This window comes from Camellia sinensis, chromosome 6 (genome assembly GCF_055761805.1).
Source record: "Camellia sinensis isolate YWXY chromosome 6, ASM5576180v1, whole genome shotgun sequence".
NCBI lineage: Eukaryota > Viridiplantae > Streptophyta > Magnoliopsida > Ericales > Theaceae > Camellia > Camellia sinensis.
The window spans coordinates 141,647,501-141,669,854 of record NC_138966.1 but is presented as its reverse complement, the minus strand read 5'-3'; the positions used below and the strand labels follow the sequence as shown (position 1 = coordinate 141,669,854).

General features: G+C 38.0%; 1 protein-coding gene across 3 annotated transcripts in view; it reads left to right on the top strand.

Moving 5' to 3' along the window:
• Nucleotides 1–3,707: 3,707 nt before the first annotated feature.
• LOC114295177 (uncharacterized) overlaps nucleotides 3,708–22,354 on the top strand; it is a 26,938-nt gene continuing 8,291 nt past the window's right edge. Inside the window, exons 1-4 of one of the 3 annotated variants that reach the window (XM_028239374.2) lie at nucleotides 3,708–3,856; nucleotides 5,570–6,023; nucleotides 7,327–7,634; nucleotides 7,737–7,793. In XM_028239374.2, coding sequence (XP_028095175.2) covers nucleotides 5,644–6,023; nucleotides 7,327–7,634; nucleotides 7,737–7,793 — 745 coding nt within the window. In that variant the 5' untranslated portion in view covers nucleotides 3,708–3,856; nucleotides 5,570–5,643. Of the gene's footprint in view, nucleotides 3,857–5,546; nucleotides 6,024–7,326; nucleotides 7,638–7,736; nucleotides 7,794–22,354 lie in introns of those variants that run through there. The other 2 variants (XM_028239373.2, XM_082874933.1) reach the window with 2 other exon arrangements.

Sequence of the window (22,354 nt, the reverse complement as noted above, 5' to 3'; positions counted from 1 at the left end):
AAAAAAAAAAACCAAAGGAAGGAAGGTAAAAGACAAAACAAGAGGGGGAAAAGGACAAATTAATGCCCCTTTAGAGCTCCAAATTTTGAGGTCTCACTCATTTTTGTTATTTTTTTTACTAGAAAAATGTTTGGGACCTCTAATTTAGAGATACCACTAGTGATGTGGCAGTGGGTCTCACCCACTGCCACTGTCAGTCATGTATCTTGATTTTTTATTTTTTTTTTTCTTTTCCATCTCATTAGAAGTGTATTTAGAGGTATGTTTTTAGAGGTCTCTAGCATTGTTGTTTTTTTTTACTGTCCTATTTGTCCTGAAACAAGTGTGTGGAATATTGATGAATGGTCAAATTCATGCCCTTTTTTTTTGGTTTGTTTTTTTGGGTGCTAATTTTGATGTCTTTCAATCCATTTTGTGAAAGCTATGTCTGGTTGATTCGAGCTGATCTGATGACACGTATGATAGAGATGTCTCCTAAACGGAAATGAGCCCAAAATAGTGTGGTCTGTAGTGATTAGTTCAAATGGCCGACGTAGATATGGGATGGGACTATTTGAACCCAAAATATATCTCAGTATGTTTAATTTAAATTTATAAATTTTAATTTTTATTATATTTTAGTATAAATTTATTAATATGAATAACATATATTAAATTTTAAAATAATTTTTTTTTCTTCATGATATACCCTAATCAGTTATTCCTATTCAAATCTCTGTATTTTCTTTCTCAAGATATCAAAGTTTCTTCTTCTTCTTTTTCCTCCTCCTCCTCCTCTCTCCAAAACTTTAATTCAGCCTACCAAAAGTCACCATCATCATCAACATCATTATTTTTTATTATTTTGAAACCCTAAGCCTTAGAAAAAGTTTAAACAAAATCAAATAATTGATGAAAGTAATAATCAGAATAATTTTTTGAAACAACTTATCAAAAATGAGGTAAGTATTCATATAAAAGGGTTTCACAACTTTTGTAGAACACCATAAATTATTTTCTATATCGTTTTTTTGACAAAAATTAAAGGGTCAAGTAGTTAGATTAACAATAACATATTATTAGAGTTGTTCTTATTTTGTCATTTAAATAGTACATTATTTGAGAACTACTATTTCTTGTTAGTGCCTGACACTTATGTGCTTATAAGTTTGGTTTTTACTTTTTCACGAGCATTCTTGTGGATATTTTATAATGTAATTTTTTTTTTGTATTGAAAAGTTTTATAATGCTTATGTGAAAGTTTGATTTTTTCTGTATTTATAATGCTTATGTGCTTATAAGTTTAGTTTTTTTTCCCTCTATTTGAGAATTATTTTCTATATTGAAAAGTTTTAGAAATAATTTAGTTTTTTATAGTTTGTTTACTATTTATTATTTGGATTTACCTTGCAAGTAATTTGATAAAAATAATAGAGTATAATGAGAATAAAATAAAATTTTAAATAATTAAATAAGATATACTTTGAAAATATTTAATGATTTTTTTTTTAGTGTAAATAGAATCCCCAAACAAATGTCTAGTCATTCAAAGGCTTGGGTCTGATGTTAGAGATCAAGCCCATCTAATTTAAAAATAGGTTTATCGATCAGTTTGGCAGCTGCTAAGCCCAACAGGCTCATCCCAAGTCAGGTAAATCTGATTGGATGAATCTTTTTAGAGAAATGGGAGAGGGAAGTTGGATGAATCCACGAAGATTATATATAGATAACATCAAAATAGTAATGACAATTCAATCATAATTACAAATTTAAAATCTAAATACTACTTCAAATTTAAATTACAAACATAACCCTAACTAGGTTCAAAGAACTTGGACGTTAATAATAATTGAGAATGGCTTGGTTTGGCATAACTAAAAAAAGTCAAAAAGTCAAAAAATCACTATCCTATTTAAGTTACACCATCTTATTTAAGTCACATCACCTCTCTACCATATTACTTCAAACCCAACCCATACCCAACCCATATTTCATAAAAAGTAAAAAAGTACACTTATTTAGTTTACCTCAAACAAATATAAAATGTGAATTAAAAAAGTCAGCATTAATGAACAAATTATTAGATACCTTATCAAAATAAATTAATAAATACCTCAGTCTGCCTATATAAGTGCACTTATTTGAGTCATATTATATCTTTATTTTTTTGTAAATTTTTTCATAAAATATCAAAAAGTACATTAATTAAGCAAAATCAAACAACCTCTCATTTTTAAGTAGATGACTTTCACTAGGCCTCGTTTTGGAATATACTATTTTAATAACTTTTTGATTTTTTTAAAAAAAATACAAAAAAGTAAAAACAGTGATATAACAACTTATAGTGACTTTTTGATTAAAACAAAAGGTTGCCAAATGAGAAGTTAACATTCCATATTCAATTTGTCTACTTTACGAAGCTTTGCTTCTTATAATCAACCAGGAAGGCTGCAAATTAATCAAGTCAAGTTGAGCTTTATAGGGCTCGAACTCAGCTTGTTTGTTTATCGAGTTCGATTATTTAATTCGAGCTTAGCTCGATACTCAATAATTATTATTTTTTACTATTATTTATCTTATAATTTAAACAAAGATAAACGAGATAAACTTATTTTAGCTCGAACTCGGCTAGTTTACTAAACAAGTCTAAAAATCAAGCTAGAGCTAATTTATTTATTTAACAAGCCAAGTTTGCGAATAGCTCGGTTCGTTTGCAGCACTATCATGCCTTGTTCATTTGATTGCCTAGCTCAAAAATATTATATGATGTTATCTATATGACATACTTATGAACACTGAAAAACCACTACATTTACTAATTAATTAGTCATTTGTCTCATAATTGCTCAACAAAAGTAAGTAAGTATGCTTCACTCGTAAATTTTTTCTTGTTAGGCGATTGGTTTAGAACACTACGTAAGCAATATCAAATGGTGCTTTTAGACTACAATAATAAAAGTGAGTTAATACATATTACATGATCAATTTAGAAGATTGCATAACATACCATATAAAATGAACACCCAACATAGTGATAATATGTCACACTATTCTTATAACATTTTTACCCGCACAACTTGCACAGTCAACTTCATAAAATTGTTTCACTTTTTAAATTTGAAATTTAGGCTTATTTTAAGAAGTTAAGATTTAGTCAAAAAAAAAAATTAAAAGATTTACACATTTTTTAAAAAAAAAATTCAAAAAATTATTAAAAAAATCAAATTTCATAATAATCTTAAATATTATTTTGGAACAATAGAATAATAAGATAGTTTAATAGGAAAATTTGGGAAGGAAGTAAAAATATTACAAATTCACACTTAACTATTCAAAAATTATTTAAAATTATCATTTTATAATTTAAATTCATTCTACAATAAATTCCCCACTATACAAATTCAATTCTAATCACAGAATAATTAAGGAGGGGACATAAAATTATTCGGGGTAAAAATGGAAATGGAGGTGAATCTCCAGCGAATGATGAACCAATGAAAAGGATACCAACAATGCTACAGACCCCAGTACAGACGACCCCCACCGACCTCTAGTGCCACGTGTCGGCCTGGAATTGACCGGAAATTTTTAAAAAAAAAAAAAAACTGTTTTTTTTTTACTCAATCATGGGCGACTCTCAGCATCCCCAGCTGGGGGTCCAAGCCATTTTTCAAAGGATAGAGATGGGAAAGAGGGGGTCAGAAGTTGGGGGGAGTAGAACACTGACACATGTCAAACCAAAAAGCGGGAATCATACGTGAAGGCATTTTAGGTTTATAACGTTCACTTCTCTTTCTCTCTCTCCACTTCCTCTCTCTTTCTCTTCTCTTTATATACATACCCTTCCTTTGTCGCCGCCTTGCCTCCACACTCCCAGGTACTTCACTCTCTCTCCAAACTCCCCCTTTCTCTCTCTACAATTCTCTCGCTCCAAACACTCTCCTCTTCTTCTTCTTCTTCTTCTCATTTCTCTGTAGCTCAAAATTCGTAGCTTCATTTTATTTATTTATTTATTTTTGCTCTGCTCAATTTGACGCTCTTTATCAATTATCGTTTTTTCTTGTGAATTTAGAGTTCTGTCTTTTTCAAAATTTGTGTAGATGGTAACGTTGTTCTCTGATGCTTTTTTTTTGTGTGCAAATTGTTTTATATTATAGATATATGTTGATATGCAGATTAATTATTATGCAAACCTTTGTGTAATGCTCTGTACATGTTTGTTAATTTTTATTCTTTAGCTTGCTGGTTTTTTACTCTCTTAATTCTCAACACACACATACAGATACAGTCACACACAAAGAGACTTGCAAAATTCATCTCTAGATACTAATTTGATGCAGGGCAATGCATTTAATTTTGGCATGTTATTTACCAGTTCTCGGACATGTTTGCCGGGTTTCTGATGGATCACTAAATAATTACTACTTTCTTTGGAGTTGAATGGATTGACAGAAGCATAATTTTATTACTATTATTATTATTATTGTTATTATTTTTAAATTTTCATTTACTGCATGGTAAATGATATGCCCACAATTCTGGGCAAATTAAAGTTTTTTTTTTTTAATTATAATTTGCAACAACAAACCATTTTTAATTCTGTAATATGGAAAAAGTTATATAGAAATTTAAATGAAGTTTGAAATTAAGAACTGATGTATCAGTTCCCCTTTTTATCAACTGGTGGGAAGTTCTACACCCATTGTTTTTCTTGGAAGAAGGTTACGTTTTATTTTGTACTTGATTTTTCATGACAAGGAGAAAACAAATCTTAATTATAAAGACATTTCTGTTATCACGTATTTGAAATTTTGAATCGTCATCTTCTATCAAATAACTAATATTTGAGCTGATGAAATCCACCCCCTTCCCCAAGCTATAAAAAGAAAGATTACCACACCTAGAAAGATACTTCTTATGTCTACTTTGATGCTGGAGTTGTATCCATATCGTACTTGTATTATCGAATACCAGTACTCCTCGAATACTTGCAGATACATGCCCGATATTTCCTAAACGTATCCGATACTTGATGTTAATTTTGAGAAGTATCGGATACTTTTTGGACACTAGGTCATGTATCCAAACTATTATGAAATTGAGATTACAATAATTTTTTCATAATAAGCAAACCAAACCAAACCAAGTATCAAATGGGGTCGGCGATTTTTTTCATAATATTAGAGTATAATTGTTAGAACAAATACAAGAATAATTTTTTTATAAATTTTTATTTCTTACCAAAGAAAGTAGTGAGATTAAAGTAGTCCTATACTTTATCAGATTCATGTATCCACTGAAAAGAAAGTAAACTGACTATTGGCTCTTAAATAAATATTTAATTCTTAAAGAACTGTTTTTCACCATTCTTTGAGCTCATGTATAAATTCTAAAAATTATAGTTTTTTTTCTTCTTTTTTTTATTATATATATTTATTTTATTTTATTTTTAATCCTGGCTGTACCCATATCCTATGTTTTTGGATTTTGTTATTTTGCAGTATTTGTATCCGTATCCGTATGCATGCTTCTTCATAGCTTAGCAGGTTGAGTCTAGTTGCTAACATGAGTTGGTTGAATATGGATTTAGGCTAATTCTAGAGGAAACTTCATTTTGATCACGAGGCGTTGAAAGAGTGAGCCAAATTCTAAAAGGATTTCGGCATGGCTCCTACTCAACCATCAGTGGAGACTGATCTGGACAGTAAACTGCATTCATCTGCGAAAGTTGCAGCCCACAATGTGAATAAGAATTTATTGGCCAAATCATCCGGGAAGAGTTTGATGTGCATAAGTAACCCTGAGGACGCTTTCATTGAATTGGAAGGTGAATTTGATGAACAAATTAATGCTCCAGAGGGTGATGATGACATCAGGGTAGCTGAAGCAGAGGACTCGGATGCAACTGATTATTCGAGCTCATTTGGTGGCACTGTATCTGGGACAGAGAATTGCTCTGGATCGAGTGACGCTGAAGTTGAGTCATGCTTCTACGGTGATGAAGGTTTCGGATTTGATGGTTTTAGCAGTGTTTTTCGAATGAGGTGTGTTTTTTTATTCATATGCATAATCTAGTTTGTTTTTAGTTTCCACCAAGGGAGATATCAACATTTAAGAAACCCTGGCTGTTAGATGGTAGTGCACAATTAGTTGTATTTCCAAAAACAGCAGTCATAGATTCATTTAATTGCATAAATTAGATTTTAATGTAAGTTTACATGCACCTCATAGAGGTCTTCTAGCTCACGGCATCTCTGGACAAGTCAGTTGGATTAAATGACAATTTGCATGCAGTAAATTTAACATAAGTTTATATGCACCTCAGAAAAGTCTTTGGGTTAATCATATTTGAATATCTCACAATTAATCATTAAGCGGGAAATCGTAATTTTCTAAATAAATCCTTTTATGTATTACATTTTCATGGAAGTTGATACTTATGACGTTATCAGTGAATCATAATGCTTGAAATAAAAGTTTCGTCATTATTTTGTAAAGTAACCAAATCAATAAAAAGTTGCATGAAGGTATTACGTTTTGCAGTTGAGATCTTGATTCCCTTCTCCAATAATTTGAACTTTTGTCATTTTCAGTTAATCATAATGCTTGATATTAAAGTTATATCATTATTTTGTGAAGCAACATTATCAATACAAAGTTGCATGAAGGGATAACGTTTTGAAGTTAAGATCTACATCCTCTGCTCCACTATTTTGAACTTTGGCTGGATTCAGATCAATGTCTTAATTATTTTGTGTCTGCTTATGTTCTTTTTTTGTTGTTATGTATTGACTGCAATACCTTGGTCCTGTAAAGTGGCTGAGAGCCTGAGACCATGTTTTGAATACTTCAACCTTTTACATGCAGAAGTTACATTTTGAAGCTGAGAACTACAAACGCTGCTGCCCCAATATTTTATCTTCTTTACTCCTGAACCTTATGGTTGCCTCCTTCAAAATGGTGACTCACAGCTTGGATGTCCTGAAAAGCCTTGGGCCTTTAAAGTCACCAAGACCATTTTTTGAATGCTTCAACTGTATGAGCTCATCTAGTGTGATCTAGGATATGGCGTACAAAGGATAGATATCAATGTCATCAATCTAGCTAATATAGTGGGATCCCTTCTGTGTGCAAATCATTTCATATGTAATTTCACCATTGTCTGGGTGAAGAAAGGCCAAATGATTGATATCGAACACCAGAAATTCAATGTTTTCCCTAGCAATGACAGACAAGAATGTTATGCATTTGAATTTATAAAGATCACTTACTCGTCCTTGGCTTCCTACATGATTCACACCAAGGTTGCATTATACATTCTAACTATCCATGGTTCACATTTTTCAGGAAGAAGAAGTTGACGGCTCATTGGAAGAGCTTTATACGTCCCTTGATGTGGCGGTGCAAATGGACAGAATTGAAAATTAAGGAATTTCAATCACAGGCATCAAAGTATTCAAGAGAGCTTGCAGCATATGATCAGAGAAAACAGTTGGAATTAGATCAGTTCACATTAGAAAATTTAGGTTCAAAATCGTTGCCATTTACTTTTCAAAGTCATGGAAAAAAGGTCATGAAGAGGAGGAAAAGAAAGAGAGTTGAAGATACAACTGATATAGCATCATATATTTCACAACACAACCTTTTCTCCTATGGTGGTACAATTTTCTTCTGTATACTTGTGCATTAGATTTACGTGGATTTGATCTTTCTTCTCCAACTGTTGTTTTGTGACTCTAGCATGTGATATATGGCAGAAAATAAGAAGTCTGACCCAGATGGTACTTTTGTGGCTGAAGAATCTGGTAATCCAGGTAAAAGTTTCTACTGTACTTCGATTCTATTGTCATCTTGTATGACACGAGTTACTTGAGAATTGCAGAAAGCATCTAGGTGTATATTGTCTTTTTTTGCACAAATTAAAATTTTGTATTGCGAAAATTCCATGTGAATGATTGAAGCTGGATCTGAATGATTGGGGCTGGGGATTAAGATTGGATGTGGACTTAACCATTACATAATTTACGCAATGTGGCTCCTTTCATTCTCAAATTTGATGTACTTTAAAATACTTCTATGTTAGCTTTGATTACCATTAAGAATGGAACAACTGTAGACTGTTAAGAGTCCTTTATTTTTTCACGTCGAAAATATGTTGTTTCAACATTTTCCATTCTTGCTGGTTTATATTTTCTTTCCGTTAGCCATTCTAAAGTTTGAAGTATGCCATATGAGGATGTGGAAAGCAAAATGGAATGTCCAATTCTTATTTGACATGCAATGCAAGTGATGGATGTTTTCACTCATAAATGATATTTGTAAAGGTTCAAAATAGTTTTGTAAGATCAAGTCTAGTCTTGCGTTTACTTTCTTCCCTATGTTTCGTTCAAAAGAAAGTATGATTCAGAAATGGCAAGTGCTTAGTTTTCAACAATTATGAGTAATCGAGTGCTACTGTATGTCTCATGTGATCAACCCCTGGCTATCAAGTAAAAGGAATTTTTCATAAAATGGCTGAGAGGTTTACATATAAAAATGACATGATAAAACGATCGTACAAGAGGAAGTGATTTAAACAATGATATTGAGAATGATGAACGAGGAGGTGAGGAATAGGTGTGCAGATAAATGCATATTAAAGAGGTTAGAGGTATATGAGAGATCGCTGCTAATAAGCCGGCAGCTTATGCTTTCAGGGCAACTAATTGCTCAACATAGGACAATTGTGAAGAATCCTAAAACCTCTGATATGAAATCTATGTAGTGCTGAAGAGTCTTTCAAGGCTTACTTGTTTTTTCATTCTTTTGGTGGGCTAAAAGCTGGTGACACTTGTAGGATTTAGGGTTTATAATGCAGTAATAAGCATTAGAGTATGAAGGCTTAATAAGCAATGCTAGGATGGTAAAACATTAATTGCAAAAACAGTAATAAGTTTTTTTTTCCACCTTTTACTGGACTAGAAATAAATGATCAAAGGATGAGAGGGCTTGGAGTTGCAAATGAGGAATTCTTAGGGTGGATTAATTACTAACTAGTTCTGTTATGAATATTAAAATGTTTGTAGGGTATAGAGAATCGGAGAAAAGAAGAAGATTCCAGTAACTTTTATATTTCCTTAGGTGTCACACCAGTGGACAAGATTGCATCACACAATTCACAAGAAGCATAATAATAGGAAATTTTCCTTTGATTAGTTTAATGCTGGCTTCCAATTTTTTTTTAGTTCTACTAGCATTTGTATTTCATGTTTTGAAACTTAAATACATTGATTACTGGAACCTAGACAAACCTACTATGATCCACAAATAAGAACTCACTATGGAACACAATCACGGCCTATCTCTGTAAGTGTGGTAGGTAGAGTTGAGTGTGTTAGGTGAGAGTTGAGTGTGGTAGGTAGATGTAAGTGTGTTAGGTGAGAGTTGAGTGTGGTAGGTGAGTATGTTTTTCTCTTCTATATATAGGAGAGTGATTGTATACATTCAATAAGATCAACAAAATACATCAATCAATAATACATAATTCATTCTCTCTATTTCTCTATACATCAAATTTTAACATGGTATCAGAGCAAGGTTAAGCACTTAGTATTTTTCGCTTCACCGGCGGGCGGCAACCTCGCCTTGGTCGCCCGCCGGACCTCAACCTAGTCCGCTAGAATTTTCTGCACATCCCTTGAAATTTCTTCGAGTCCACCACCTTCACGCCCAACTCCTTCGAGTCACTGTCCTTGACTCACCCAGTCAATCCACACATACACATATATATAAATGAGGTGTAAGAAACACCTTACCGATCTCAGTAGCAGCGTCGGTGTCTGCGGTTCTTGTCTCCGGGAACGATTCTTTGCTCTAATCGCAGCTCAAGCACAAGTCCAATCTCAAATTCGAGCTCAACAATTCCATCTCGAACAAAAAGATCGCCGGAAAACTGATCCTCTTCCACCGCCTCTCGTTTTCCCTCGCTCTGCATCGCCGTACGTCTGTCGCCGTGAATCTAGAATCTCCGGCCACCACCACCACTCGCTATCCGATCAGTTGCTCCACACGAACCCATCCTTCTATAAGGTTTTCATACTTTCCAATATCAGATGGTTCGGTGTCATAAAGAAAACTGGCAGCAGAACTTGGAAAGTTATTATCACAGGTATTTCTCATTTGAGGTATTGTATGTGCACTCTCTAGTAAAGTGCTCGACGAAATGGCTGAATTCACATTCCATGCTGATTTGCTCAGTTGTTGAACTTGCTTTGATGACCTCGAACAAGCCATTTTCAAGAGAAAAAAAAAAAAAAAAAAAAAAAACAGATCGCACTTCCTTGGGAGACGAAAGTGTGGCCAGCAACTTTGCAAATGCTTCAAAAGTAGATGCCTCAGCATTCTCAGTTTGTGATGGAGGAGGAGGATCAAGTCCTCTTGGCAAGAGTGCATTACAGATTTGATCGTATTGACCACTTGACCCATCTTTTCTCTCTCCATCTATATTTACCCGACGTTGTGGGAACAACTTGCAAATCTGTTTGATAACAACAGACTGTTTGTGGAGACGTTCCGAGATTTTGTTCTCTCTCGACAACGGGAATCTAGCCCTATCTCTCTCTCTCTCTCTCTCTCTCTCTACTCAAGGACCTCCACGAGGGTGACCACTTTCCAACCCATATTTTTTTCTTTTTCTTTCTTTCCACACACTCTTGTTCCCCACTCAACTTTCTTTTCCTTTTTTTTTTTTTTATATATTTCTTTTACTCCATCTTTTGACAAGTACACGACACACACTGTTTTGCACACCCATCAGCTTCTTTATTTTATCATTTTATTTTATTTTATCTTCCCTTTTTCCTCCAAAAAAAAAAAATTAAAAAAATTAAAAAAAATAAAAATATATAAAAAAAAAAAAAAAAAAATACAGCTTTGCACACCAACCTTCCCTTATTTTATTCATGTCGGGGCTCACCCCGATCACCATTTTACATCAAAAAAAAAAAAAAAAAAAAAAAAAAAAACAAACAAACAAAACAAAACCAAACAAACAAAACCCCAACAACCACATCCACAGGCGAGATTTTTTTTTTCTCTACTCTGCAGCCGGTCTCTTCTTCTTGCCTCCGTCTTGGACGGCCCTTGACGGTGTTGCCTCCGTGCTTCCTAGACCACCATGCAAGTTGCCTCCTCCCTGCTCCTCCACTACATCATATGGTGGCCCTCCAAATCGGAACATCACGGTGGCCTTCCGCTTCAGCTCCTTGTTTTCTGCCTTTAGCACACTTATCTCTGCTCGCGCATCCTTATACATGCGTTGGAGCAGAGCCAGTTGGGCGTTTAAATGCTGCACCTCATTTGTCCTACTCTGAAGCCGGTGCGACAAGTTTGTGACCGCAGTCATGGTTTCGACACATGACTTTAAAGTATACTGATTGGCCTCAATATCAGTTTGCACCGCCATTTTTTGCTCCACCGACCGCATCGGAAAGTTCAACGGAGCAAACACAGAGGTGTTTGGTTGAGGTTCACTGGCCACCGCACCAGTTATCTCTCTTGTTGACTCATTGAGGTCGGGAAAGAGAGTGAGCAGACCACGGGAAGAAGAGGTCATATTCTGGGTAGCTGACCGGGAAGAAGAGGCCATGTTTTGGGTTGCTAAGTGTTTCAGCGAAATAGCAATTTCAGACTGGTAATGTTCGGAAGGGTTGGTTACAGAGTGTTTCAAGATTTGCAGCTCTTAGAGGCAATCTCTCAGAAAACGAATATTTCTCTCAGAAAATGAAGAGTTTTTTTTCAGAAGTTTTTTCACAAGGTTTTTTTTGTCTTCGCTTCTGCCTCAAGCACAGCCTCCACCTCAGTTTATAAAGACCCTGACGAAGAGGCAGACACGCGCATCATGCGCCGCTCGGCGCTCGCCGACAACATGGGCGCGCCTTTTGATGGCCCGTCTTTTGATGGCACGCCTTTTGATGGCACGCCTTTTTATGGATTGGGCACGCCTTTTTATGGATTGGGCACGCCTTTTTTGACAGATTGGGCACACTTTTTGAGGGTGCGACTTTTTAGGGGTCCGACAAGACTCTGTAAACTGTCCCGACATTGATTCCGGTTAGCTCCTTTATGGGTCCGACAAGACTCTGTAAACTGTCCCAACATTAATTCCGGTTAGCTCCTTTATAGGTCCGACAAGACTCTGTAAACTGTCCCGACATTGATTCCGGTTAGCTCCTTTATGGGTCCGACAAGACTCTGTAAACTGTCCCGACATTGATCCCGGCTAGTTTCTACAAGGGTCCAGCAAGACTCTGTAAACTGTCACAACAACTGTCAGAACATTGTCTGCTACAACGGTCCGACATGACCCCAAAACTGTCTTCTACATCGGTCTGACACCGCCATCCAGTGTCCTCTACCCCGTTATGACACCACCATACAGTGTCCTCTACAACGTTATGACACCACCATCGAGTGTCTTCACCAATGGTCTGACACGACCATACAGTGTCTCCTATCCTGTTTTATTTTATTTATCAGTTTACTTTCCTGTTTTGTTACTCTCTCCAAACTCAAGTTGGTTAGTATCTATCCTCCTTGAGTTTGAGGGGGGCTGTAAGTGTGGTAGGTAGAGTTGAGTGTGTTAGGTGAGAGTTGAGTGTGGTAGGTAGATGTAAGTGTGTTAGGTGAGAGTTGAGTGTGGTAGGTGAGTATGTTTTTCTCTTCTATATATAGGAGAGTGATTGTATACATTCAATAAGATCAACAAAATACATCAATCAATAATACATAATTCATTCTCTCTATTTCTCTATACATCAAATTTTAACAATCTCCAACAAATTTTGGAATTACTAATATGTCCTTGGGACTTGCTATGGCTAAAACTAGCTAATACAAGGTCCTGCGTGTCCTGTCTTATCTCTTCTTAAATTTGCTTCCTTGAATTATTTACAAGACTACAACACATTATTTAGTTTTTTATTTTTTTTATTTTTGCAATTATATTCTTTTGTATACTATAAGTGTGTGTTGCTGGCTTGACTTGTGGCCTTGTGTATGCTTATATTTTTTGATAAGAATTTTTTTGAAGGCACATAAGAGATTAGATGTTTGATGGTTTAATTAGGTGCCAGATGACATATTATGTGTGCCCGAGTGATGGACACCAAGTGTCTGAAAAGCATATGGTTCTAATTTTTTGTTAAAAATAACAGGTTAGACAAATTGGATGTGTGTCTAACACCTGTTGGGAGTGGCCGGTGAGTGTTGATATCTTACATGTGTCCAATTCGGACACAACACAATCTTAGAAGTGTCTTTGCTTCTTAGACATATCTATAATTGTCTTCCTTTCTTGATTGTTGATGGCTCAGATGTACCAAGTAGGGATATAAATGTGTGTGTTGTTCACTGTTTAGGCTTGGGAGTCCATAGCAGAGATGAGAAATTAGATTGGGATATGATGGGAAAATTTTCTTACATTTATTACCATATTGTTCTTAAGATATTTGGCCCATTTCCTTAACTCTATTTTAAAAGCCGTCAGCTCTGTCTATGGTGGCTCTCTCTCTCTCTCTCTCTCTCTCTTTTTATATATTTATTTTTAGAAGTTTTTTCTCTTTCACTTCAGATGCATCCTTAGGGAGTATCAACTGTTGGCTACCTAATATGTAGTAGGATTAGGATGATTCCAAAGGAGTATTTATTGTGTACACAAAAACTTGAATTGTTTCTGTTAGCTCCAACTCACATGCATGCAGAGGAGAGAGTCCAAGGAGGATGGCGTACGAAGACTTACACCACAAGTGAAGGAAGTCTAAGCTGGGCATCTCTCCCTTCTCTTCACGTTCTTGCCATTGTTGACTCTCACCAATTAAAAAAGAAAGGTAGAAATTTTGGGTGGGTTTGCATCTCTCTCTCTCTTTCTCTCTTTCTTTCTTTGTGTATAAATAGAGACGGGAGGGAGAGGGTGAATGGTATCATCAGAAATTTGAGAGATATAGAGCTGTGAGTTGAGTGAGAGTATTTCTCCTCCTCTGTTTTTATATTGCTCTGTTTTAGTGAAATTCTCATTTCTATTCCATGGATGTAGGCATTGGGCCGAACCACGTAAATATTTGTGTCTTGGTTGTGTGTGTGATTGTTTGTTGTTTATTTTCTGGGTGTCCATCATCCTAACAAGTGGTATTAGAGCCTGGTTGTGTGTTTTTTTGAAAAAACAGAGTGCGATTTTCAGAATTGCCCAGAAATCAAAGTGGTCGAAACCCCTTTTTGATCACACCAAGTGAAAGCTCTTGACGAGACGAGCACACTGAAAAAAACCACGTCGAAAAATGACACCAGACAAAGCCGCATGCGCCCCGTGCGCCATGACGCCGTTTTCATGCACCGACTACTGACCTTATGCGCGAGACCAAGAAAGAAGACGCTTTGACGTTAGCAGTGACAGCATCGTGTTGACATCATCAATCCGACCCGTGATCCGACCTGTTGACCTGGCAGCTGGCTGGAGCCATTGACCAAAGCCGAACCTCTTTGACCGAGCCGATGACCAAGCCGCCGTCCAAGTCGTTGACCAAGCCGCGTTGCTAGCCGTCAAGCCGATGACGTCATCCTGACACCAGCCAAGCGTGAGAAATGATCCGGTGCTTCTCAGTCGCTCCAGGGCCTGCCGATCTAAATCGTTCAACCTATTTTGGCTTGATCTGAGTCATTATAAGTCCGTTTTTGATGATTCAATAGTGCTTTCCAACTATTTGGAATATTCCGAACACATCCGTACGGTCAAGTTTTGCGAATCAGATTTCAAAAATTTGCAGTTTTTATTTTGGCAATCCAAAGTGCTTTTCCGGCTAATTTGACTAGTTCGGACTTAACAGCGAAGCCTGATTTTCAGACATAGATCATTTTTTGTAGAGACAAGTGTTGATGGAGGAATCAACGTCGACTTCGAAATCTATGATCAAGCTGACTGCTTCCAACTATGCAATCTAGAAGCCCAGAATGGAGGATGTCCTGTATTGCCGAGATTTGTGACCCCATTAAGCTTAATGGAGTCAAACTAGCAACAGAAAACGACGAAGACTAGAAGTGGAAGAATTGAAAAACCATTGGCCAAATCAGACAATAGATCTATCACAGTGTCTTCCACTATGTCGCCTAGGAGACTGATGCCTATGCTCTTTGGATGAAGTTAGAAGGCATGTACCAATCAAAGACTGCTCTGAACAAAGTCCTTCTAATGAGAAGACTTGTAAATTTGAAGTTGAAAGGCGGTATCTCTGTTGCTAAACACACCAGTGAGTTTCAAAATCTAGTGAACTAGCTGACAACTGTCAAAATGGAGTTAGATGATGAGATGCAAGCCCTATTGCTGCTTAGTTCTTTGCCAAACAGTTGGGAGACGTTGGTAGTGTCCCTCAGCAACTCTGTACCAGAAGGAAAACTGACAATGAGCATGGTTATAGATGCTCTATTCAGTGAAGAGACAAGAAAAAAAGACATGGGTGGAAATCAGTCCCATGCCCTCGTCACAGAAAATAGAGACAGAGGTGGAGGCAAAGGCAAAAGTAGAGGAAGAAGCAAAAGCAGAGGACGCATCAGAAGACCTCAAGACAAAGGGAAGTCTAGAGATTGTAGAAGTCGGCCGAAGTTCAAGTGTTACCACTGTGGCGAGGAGGGTCACATCATGAAATATTGTTATGCCTTGAAGGGAGAACAAAAACAAGGCAATAGACAGCCAAAGACTGAAGATGGGAACACTGCAGTTACAGTTTCAAAGGATATTGCATTATTCTCTATTGAAGAAGAAGAATGTCTCCATATGTCAGACAATGACACCGAGTGGGTGGTAGATACAGCCGCTTCTAATCATGCCACACCTCGTAAGGAGTTCTTTAGTACATACCAAGCTGGTGATTTTGGTAAAGTGAAGATTGGCAACTCCAGTTTTTCGAAGATTGTAGAGATCGGCGATGTTCGCCTCCAAACCAAAGTTGGGTCCATGATGGTGTTGAAAGATGTCAGGCATGTTCGCTATTTACGCCTGAATCCTATCTTAGGGATAGCCTTAGATCGACAAGGCTGTGAGAACTACTTCGGCAAAGGCATGTGGAAATTGAAGAAGGGATTTCTGGTGGTAGCCAAAGGACAAGCAACTGGTACGTTGTACAAGACTCATGTGGAGATAAATTCAAATGGCCTCAACATAGCAGAAGATGAGGCATCACCAAATTTGTGGCACAAAAGGCTGGGTCACGTGAGTGAAAAAGGGTTGCAGATTTTGACAAAGAAGTCTCTTATTCCCTTTGCCAAAGATGCAAAATTGAATCCTTGTGACAACTGCTTATTTGGGAAGCATCATAGAGTCGCTTTTCATTCATCATTCAGAAGACAATCAGAGTTGTTGAGCAGAGTATACTCTGATGTATGCAGTCCCATAGAAGTGAAATCTTTGGGTGGTAGAAAATATTTCTTGACGTTTATTGATGACGCATCACTTAAAGTATGGGTTTATGTTGTAAAGACCAAAGCTAAGGTGTTCCAGCATTTTCAGACATTCTATGCTATCGTGGAAAAGGAGACCGGAAAGAAGCTGAAGCATCTCCGAACAGACAATGGAGGCAAGTACACGTCATAGGAGTTTGAAGCCTATTGTGCTACTCGTGGCATCCGACATGAGAAGACTGTTCCTGGAACCCCACAACACAATGGTGTAGCCGAGAGAATGAATCGGACTATTGTAGAGAAGGTCAGATGTATGCTTAAAATGGCAAAGCTGCTAAAACCATTTTGGAGAGAAACTGTTCGTGTTGCTTGCTATCTGATTAACAGATCGCCATCCATTTCACTGAATTTTTAGATTCCAGAAAAAGTATGGTCTGGAAGAGAGATCTCTTACTCTCATTTGAGAGTGTTTGGGTGCAAAGCATTTTCACATGTATCCAAGGACCACAGACAGAAGCTAGATGATAAAGCCACTCCATGCATTTTTATTGGCTATGGAGATGAAGAATTTGGATACAGATTATGGGATCTAAAAAACAAGAAGGTCATTTGAAGCCAAGATGTGGTATTTCAAGAAGGCCAGACCTTAGAAGACTTTGGGCAACTAGCCAAAGACAAAGTTGATGATGTTTCAGAAATTATTCCTAATCTTACACCATCACAGAATGCTACCGACGAAGAAGAGCTGCCACAACATGAAACCAATGATGTAGAGTTGCAGGATGGTTTTCTAGAAGACGAAGATCTAGAAGAAGAGGGTGTTGAGCAGGGGGAGCCACAACCCCCTCCGCCAGAGACTGTTGGTCCACAGTTACGAAGATCAACAAAAGAGCCTAAGCCATCATCAAAATACCCTGCTTCTGAGTATATTTTGCTTACTGATAAGGGGGAGCTAGAAAGTTTTCAAGAAGCTCAGAATCATAAGGAGAAGAGTAGCTGGCAGTAAGCTATGCAAGAAGAGATACAGTCCTTGCAGAAAAATCAGACTTATGATTTGGTAAAACTTCCCTAGGGTCGAAAAGCATTGAAGAACAAATGGGTGTTCAAACTGAATAAAGATGGCAACGAAAAGCTAGTCAAGTATAAGGCTCGATTGGTTGTCAAAGGTTTTGGACAGAAAAAAGGTATTGATTTTGATGAAATCTTCTCGCCAATTGTGAAATTGACATCCATTCGAGTAGTTTTGGGACTAGTGGCCAATTTGAATTTGGAACTCGAATAGATGGATGTGAAGACGGCATTTCTCCATGGTGATCCAAAGGAAGAAATTTATATGGAGTAGCTAGAAGGCTTTGAAATAAAAAGGAAAGAAAACTTAGTGTGCAGATTGAAGAAGAGTTTCTACGGCCTCAAACAAGCGCCGAGACAGGGGTACAAGAAGTTTGACTCATTCATGGTGGGCCATGAGTACAAGAGAACTGCTGTAGACTAGTGTGTATATGTCAGGAAATTTCCCGGTGAAAACTTTATCATACTCGTGCTCTATGTTGATGACATGCTGATTGTTGGACATGATGCCACCGTAATCAAATCACTGAAGAAGGAGTTATCACAGTCCTTTGACATGAAGGACCTAGGCCCTACACAACAAATTTTGGATATGAAAATTATGCGTGACAGGGAAGCCAAGAAGTTGTAGAAATTTAATGTATAAAGAGAAAAAGAGAATTGTATTATTGATTGATGTTTGTAATTGTTGAATTATTGAATGCTACAATGATTCCTATATATAGAAGAGTAGGTGGTAGTAGGTGGTAGATGGAGTAGGTAAAGTGGAGGTGGTAGTGGTGTAGTGGGTTTAGTGGAGTAGGTGAGGTGGTAGTGGTGTAGTGGGTTAGGTTTAGTGGAGTAGGTGAGGTGGTAGTGGTGTAGTGGGTTAGGTTTAGTGGGTGAAGTAGGTGATAGGTTTTAACAGCCCCCCGCAAACTCAAGGGGGATAGGAACTAACCAACTTGAGTTTGGAGAGAGTAACAAAACAAGAAAATACATAAAAAATAAAAGAGGATAAGAGACACTGTATGGTCGTGTCAGACCATTGGTGAAGACACTGGATGGTGGTGTCATAACGTTGTAGAGGACACTGTATGGGGGTGTCATAACCATGTAGAGGACACTGTATGGTGGTGTCATAACGGTGTAGAGGACACTGGATGGCGGTGTCAGACCGATGTAGAAGACAGTTTATGGGGTCATGTCGGACCGTTGTAGCAGACACTGTGTGGTCGTGTCAGACCGATGTAGAAGACAGTTTATGGGGTCATGTCGGACCGATGTAGAAGACAGTTTACGGGGTCATGTCGGACCGTTGTAACAGACACTGTTGTGACAGTTGTTGTGACAGTTTACGGAGTCTTGCTGGACCCTTGTTGAAACTAACCGGAATCAATGTCGGGACAGTTTACAGAGTCTTGTCGGACCCTTTGAAGGAGCGAACCGGAATCAATGTCGGGACAGTTTACTGAGTCTTGTCGGACCCTTGAAGGAGCTAACCGGAATCAATGTCGGGACAGTTTACAGAGTCTTGTCGGACCCTTGAAGGAGCTAACCGGAATCAATGTCGGGACAGTTTACAGAGTCTTGTCGGACCCCTAAAAAGTCGCACCCTCAAAAGGTGTGCCCAAGTTTTCAAAAAAGGCGTGCCATCAAAAGGCGTGCCCAATCCATAAAAAGACGTGCCATCAAAAGGCGAGCCCAAGTCATAAAAAGATGTGCCGGACATGATGGCGAGGCACGTGAGTGCCTTGGCTGGCGCGCCCGTTTGTCGTCTGGCGTCAAGTGGCGCGCGATACGCGTGGTTGCCTCGTCTATTGAACCAAGGTTGATGCTGAGGCTGAGGCAGACAAAAAACTTCTGAAAATCCTCTGAAAAAAAACTCTTCCTTTACTGAGAGAGAAACTCTTTAATACTCTGTAACCAACCCGTCTCTGAAACACTCAGCAACATGGCCTCTTCTTCCCGTCCAGCTACCCAGAACATGGCCGCCTCTTCCCGTGGTCTGCTCACGCTCTTTCCAGAATTGAACGAGTCCACAAGAGAAATAACTGGTGCGGTGGCCAGTGAACCTCAACCAAACACCTCTGGTTTGTTGGTTTTTTTTTTTTTTTTTTTTTTTTTTTTTTGTTTGTGTAAAATTGTGATCAGGGCGAAATCCCGATAGAAATAAAATGAGTGTATTGTGCAAATCTGAATGGCTTGAAGGTACAAGACTGAGCAGAAAAATTAGATGGAATGATTTTTTTTTTTTTTTTTTTTTTAATAATAATAATAATAATAATAATAATAATAAAAAATAGGTATCATGGAGTGGGCGGTGATAAAAATATGATTTAGAAAAAAAGAGGAAGGTGGTGGAATGATGGGTCAAAAAGTAGAATAAAACAGAAAAAAAAAAAAAAAAGGTGCACATGAGTTGGTATGTCAAAAAGTAGAATAAAAACAAAAGTGCACATGGGTTGGAAAGTAACATGACCTCGTCAATTATTTTGTCCATAACCAGTTCCTTTCTCCTTAAACCAGTATGGGATTTTTCTCTTGGTAAATATGATGTTATCATCGGGGAGACCCGGCAAAGCAAATGTCTCTGTAACATAGAACAAGAACCTGGGAATGCCGAGGCGAGCACCAAGGTCGGCAGTCCAGGGATGGAACATGTCGCTGACGATGCAATCAGGGCGGCGTCGTTTGAAATGATCGCCGATGACCTGCGATTTTGGACGCCGATCACGAGGTTGAGATTTTCCGGCGAGGAAAAGAAGCAGAAGCTTCCGAGATCGCAGGATTCGCCTCTGATGGTGACGACGTAGGCGAATCGGACGGCGATGATGAGAACACCGAAGACAAAGAGTCGAACCAGAATGTTCCTCAGTAAGCTTGGCTTAGACTCCATAGCTCTCTGTATATACTAAATCTAGAGAGAGGGAGAGAGAGCCGTGGGTCTCCTTGGATTGATGCCAGGAGAGTGTAAAAGAAATTGAGAGAGAGATGTGGAATTTGTGGCAGCGGAGTGAAGGAATGTGTGGAGGTCCGGCGGGCGGCCAAGGCGAGGCTGCCGCCCGCCGGTGAAGCAGAATTACTAGCTTCTTAACCTTGCTCTGATACCATGTAGAAATTTAATGTATAAAGAGAAAAAGAGAATTGTATTATTGATTGATGTTTGTAATTGTTGAATTATTGAATGCTACAATGATTCCTATATATAGAAGAGTAGGTGGTAGTAGGTGGTAGATGGAGTAGGTAAAGTGGAGGTGGTAGTGGTGTAGTGGGTTTAGTGGAGTAGGTGAGGTGGTAGTGGTGTAGTGGGTTAGGTTTAGTGGAGTAGGTGAGGTGGTAGTGGTGTAGTGGGTTAGGTTTAGTGGGTGAAGTAGGTGATAGGTTTTAACAGTTGTGGTTGTCACAGGAACAGTACGTTGAACGGGTGATTGAGAAGTTGAACATGAAAGATGCCATGCCAGTTAGTACTCCGCTGGCTAATCATTTCAAGCTGAGCAAGAGTTCTTGTCCTTCTTCTACAAAAGAAAGAGAAGAGATGGAGGCTATTCCTACTCATCCGCCGTAGGGAGTTTAATATATGCAATGGTGTTCACCCGACTAGATATTGCTCATGCTGTTGGAGTCGTAAGCAGATTCCTTTCTAATCCAGGGAAAGAGCATTGGGAAGCAGTCAAGTGGATTCTGAGGTACCTTAAGGGTGCATCCAAAATGTGTCTGTGCTTTGGAGGAGCAAAACCAATCTTGGAAGGCTATACGGATTCAGATATGGCGGGAGATCTTGATGGTAGGAAATCTACATCAGGATTTATGTTCACTTTTGCGGGGAGGGGGACTGTGTCTTGGCAGTCCAAGCTGCAGAAGTGTGTTGCTTTATCCACAACCGAGGCAGAGTACATTGCCGTAGTAGAAGCTGTGAAAGAGATGTGGTTGAAGCGGTTTCTCCAAGAGTTTGGATTAAAGCAAAAAAAGTTCATTGTACATTGTGATAGCCAGCGTGCTATAGACCTAAACAAGAATTCTATGTTCCATTCTCGCACAAAGCACATTGATGTTCGGTATCATTGGATACGTGAAGTGATGGAAAAGCAGTTATTGGAACTGATCAAGATCCATACAGATAAGAATCCAGCCACCATGCTTACAAAGGTGGTCTTGAGAGGCAAATTTGAAATTTGCAGAGACATTGCCGGGATGAACTTCAAATGAGAGATCAGTCATGCATGTGGGTATGAAGGGGGAGAATTGTTAGCTCCAACTCATATGCATGCAGAGGAGAGAGTCCAAGGAGGATGGCGTACGAAGACTTCCACCACAAGTGAAGGAAGTCTGAGCTAGGCATCTCTCCCTTCTCTTCATGTTCTTGCCATTGTTAACTCTCACCAATAAATAATAAAAAAAAGGTAGAAATTTTGGGTGGGTTTGTATCTCTTTCTCTCTGTGTGTGTATAAATAGAGACGGGAGGGAGAGGGTGAATGGTATCATCAGAAATTTGAGAGATATAGAGCTCTGAGTTGAGTGAGAGTATTTCTCTTTCTCTGTTTTTGTATTGCTCTGTTTTAGTGAAATTCTCATTTCTGTTCCGTGGTTGTAGAAGGCCGAACCACGTAAATATTTGTGTCTTGGTTGTGTGTGTCATTGTTTGTTGTTTATTTTCTAGGTGTCAATCAGTCTAACAATTTCCTACCTTTTTCTTCATGCACTTCTCTATATCTATTTGGTTGGGATTGCTTTGTAGATATGGAATAACCAGATGCTTTCCATGTAGTCAACTATTTATGCACTTAGTGTATGAGTGGTTGGAGTTCCTAAGTTGTATACTTCAAACCAACTATGTGGTTAATTGTATGGAACTTGTTTTGTAAAACAAGAAATGGAAAAAAATGCTATTGTCTGGATTAA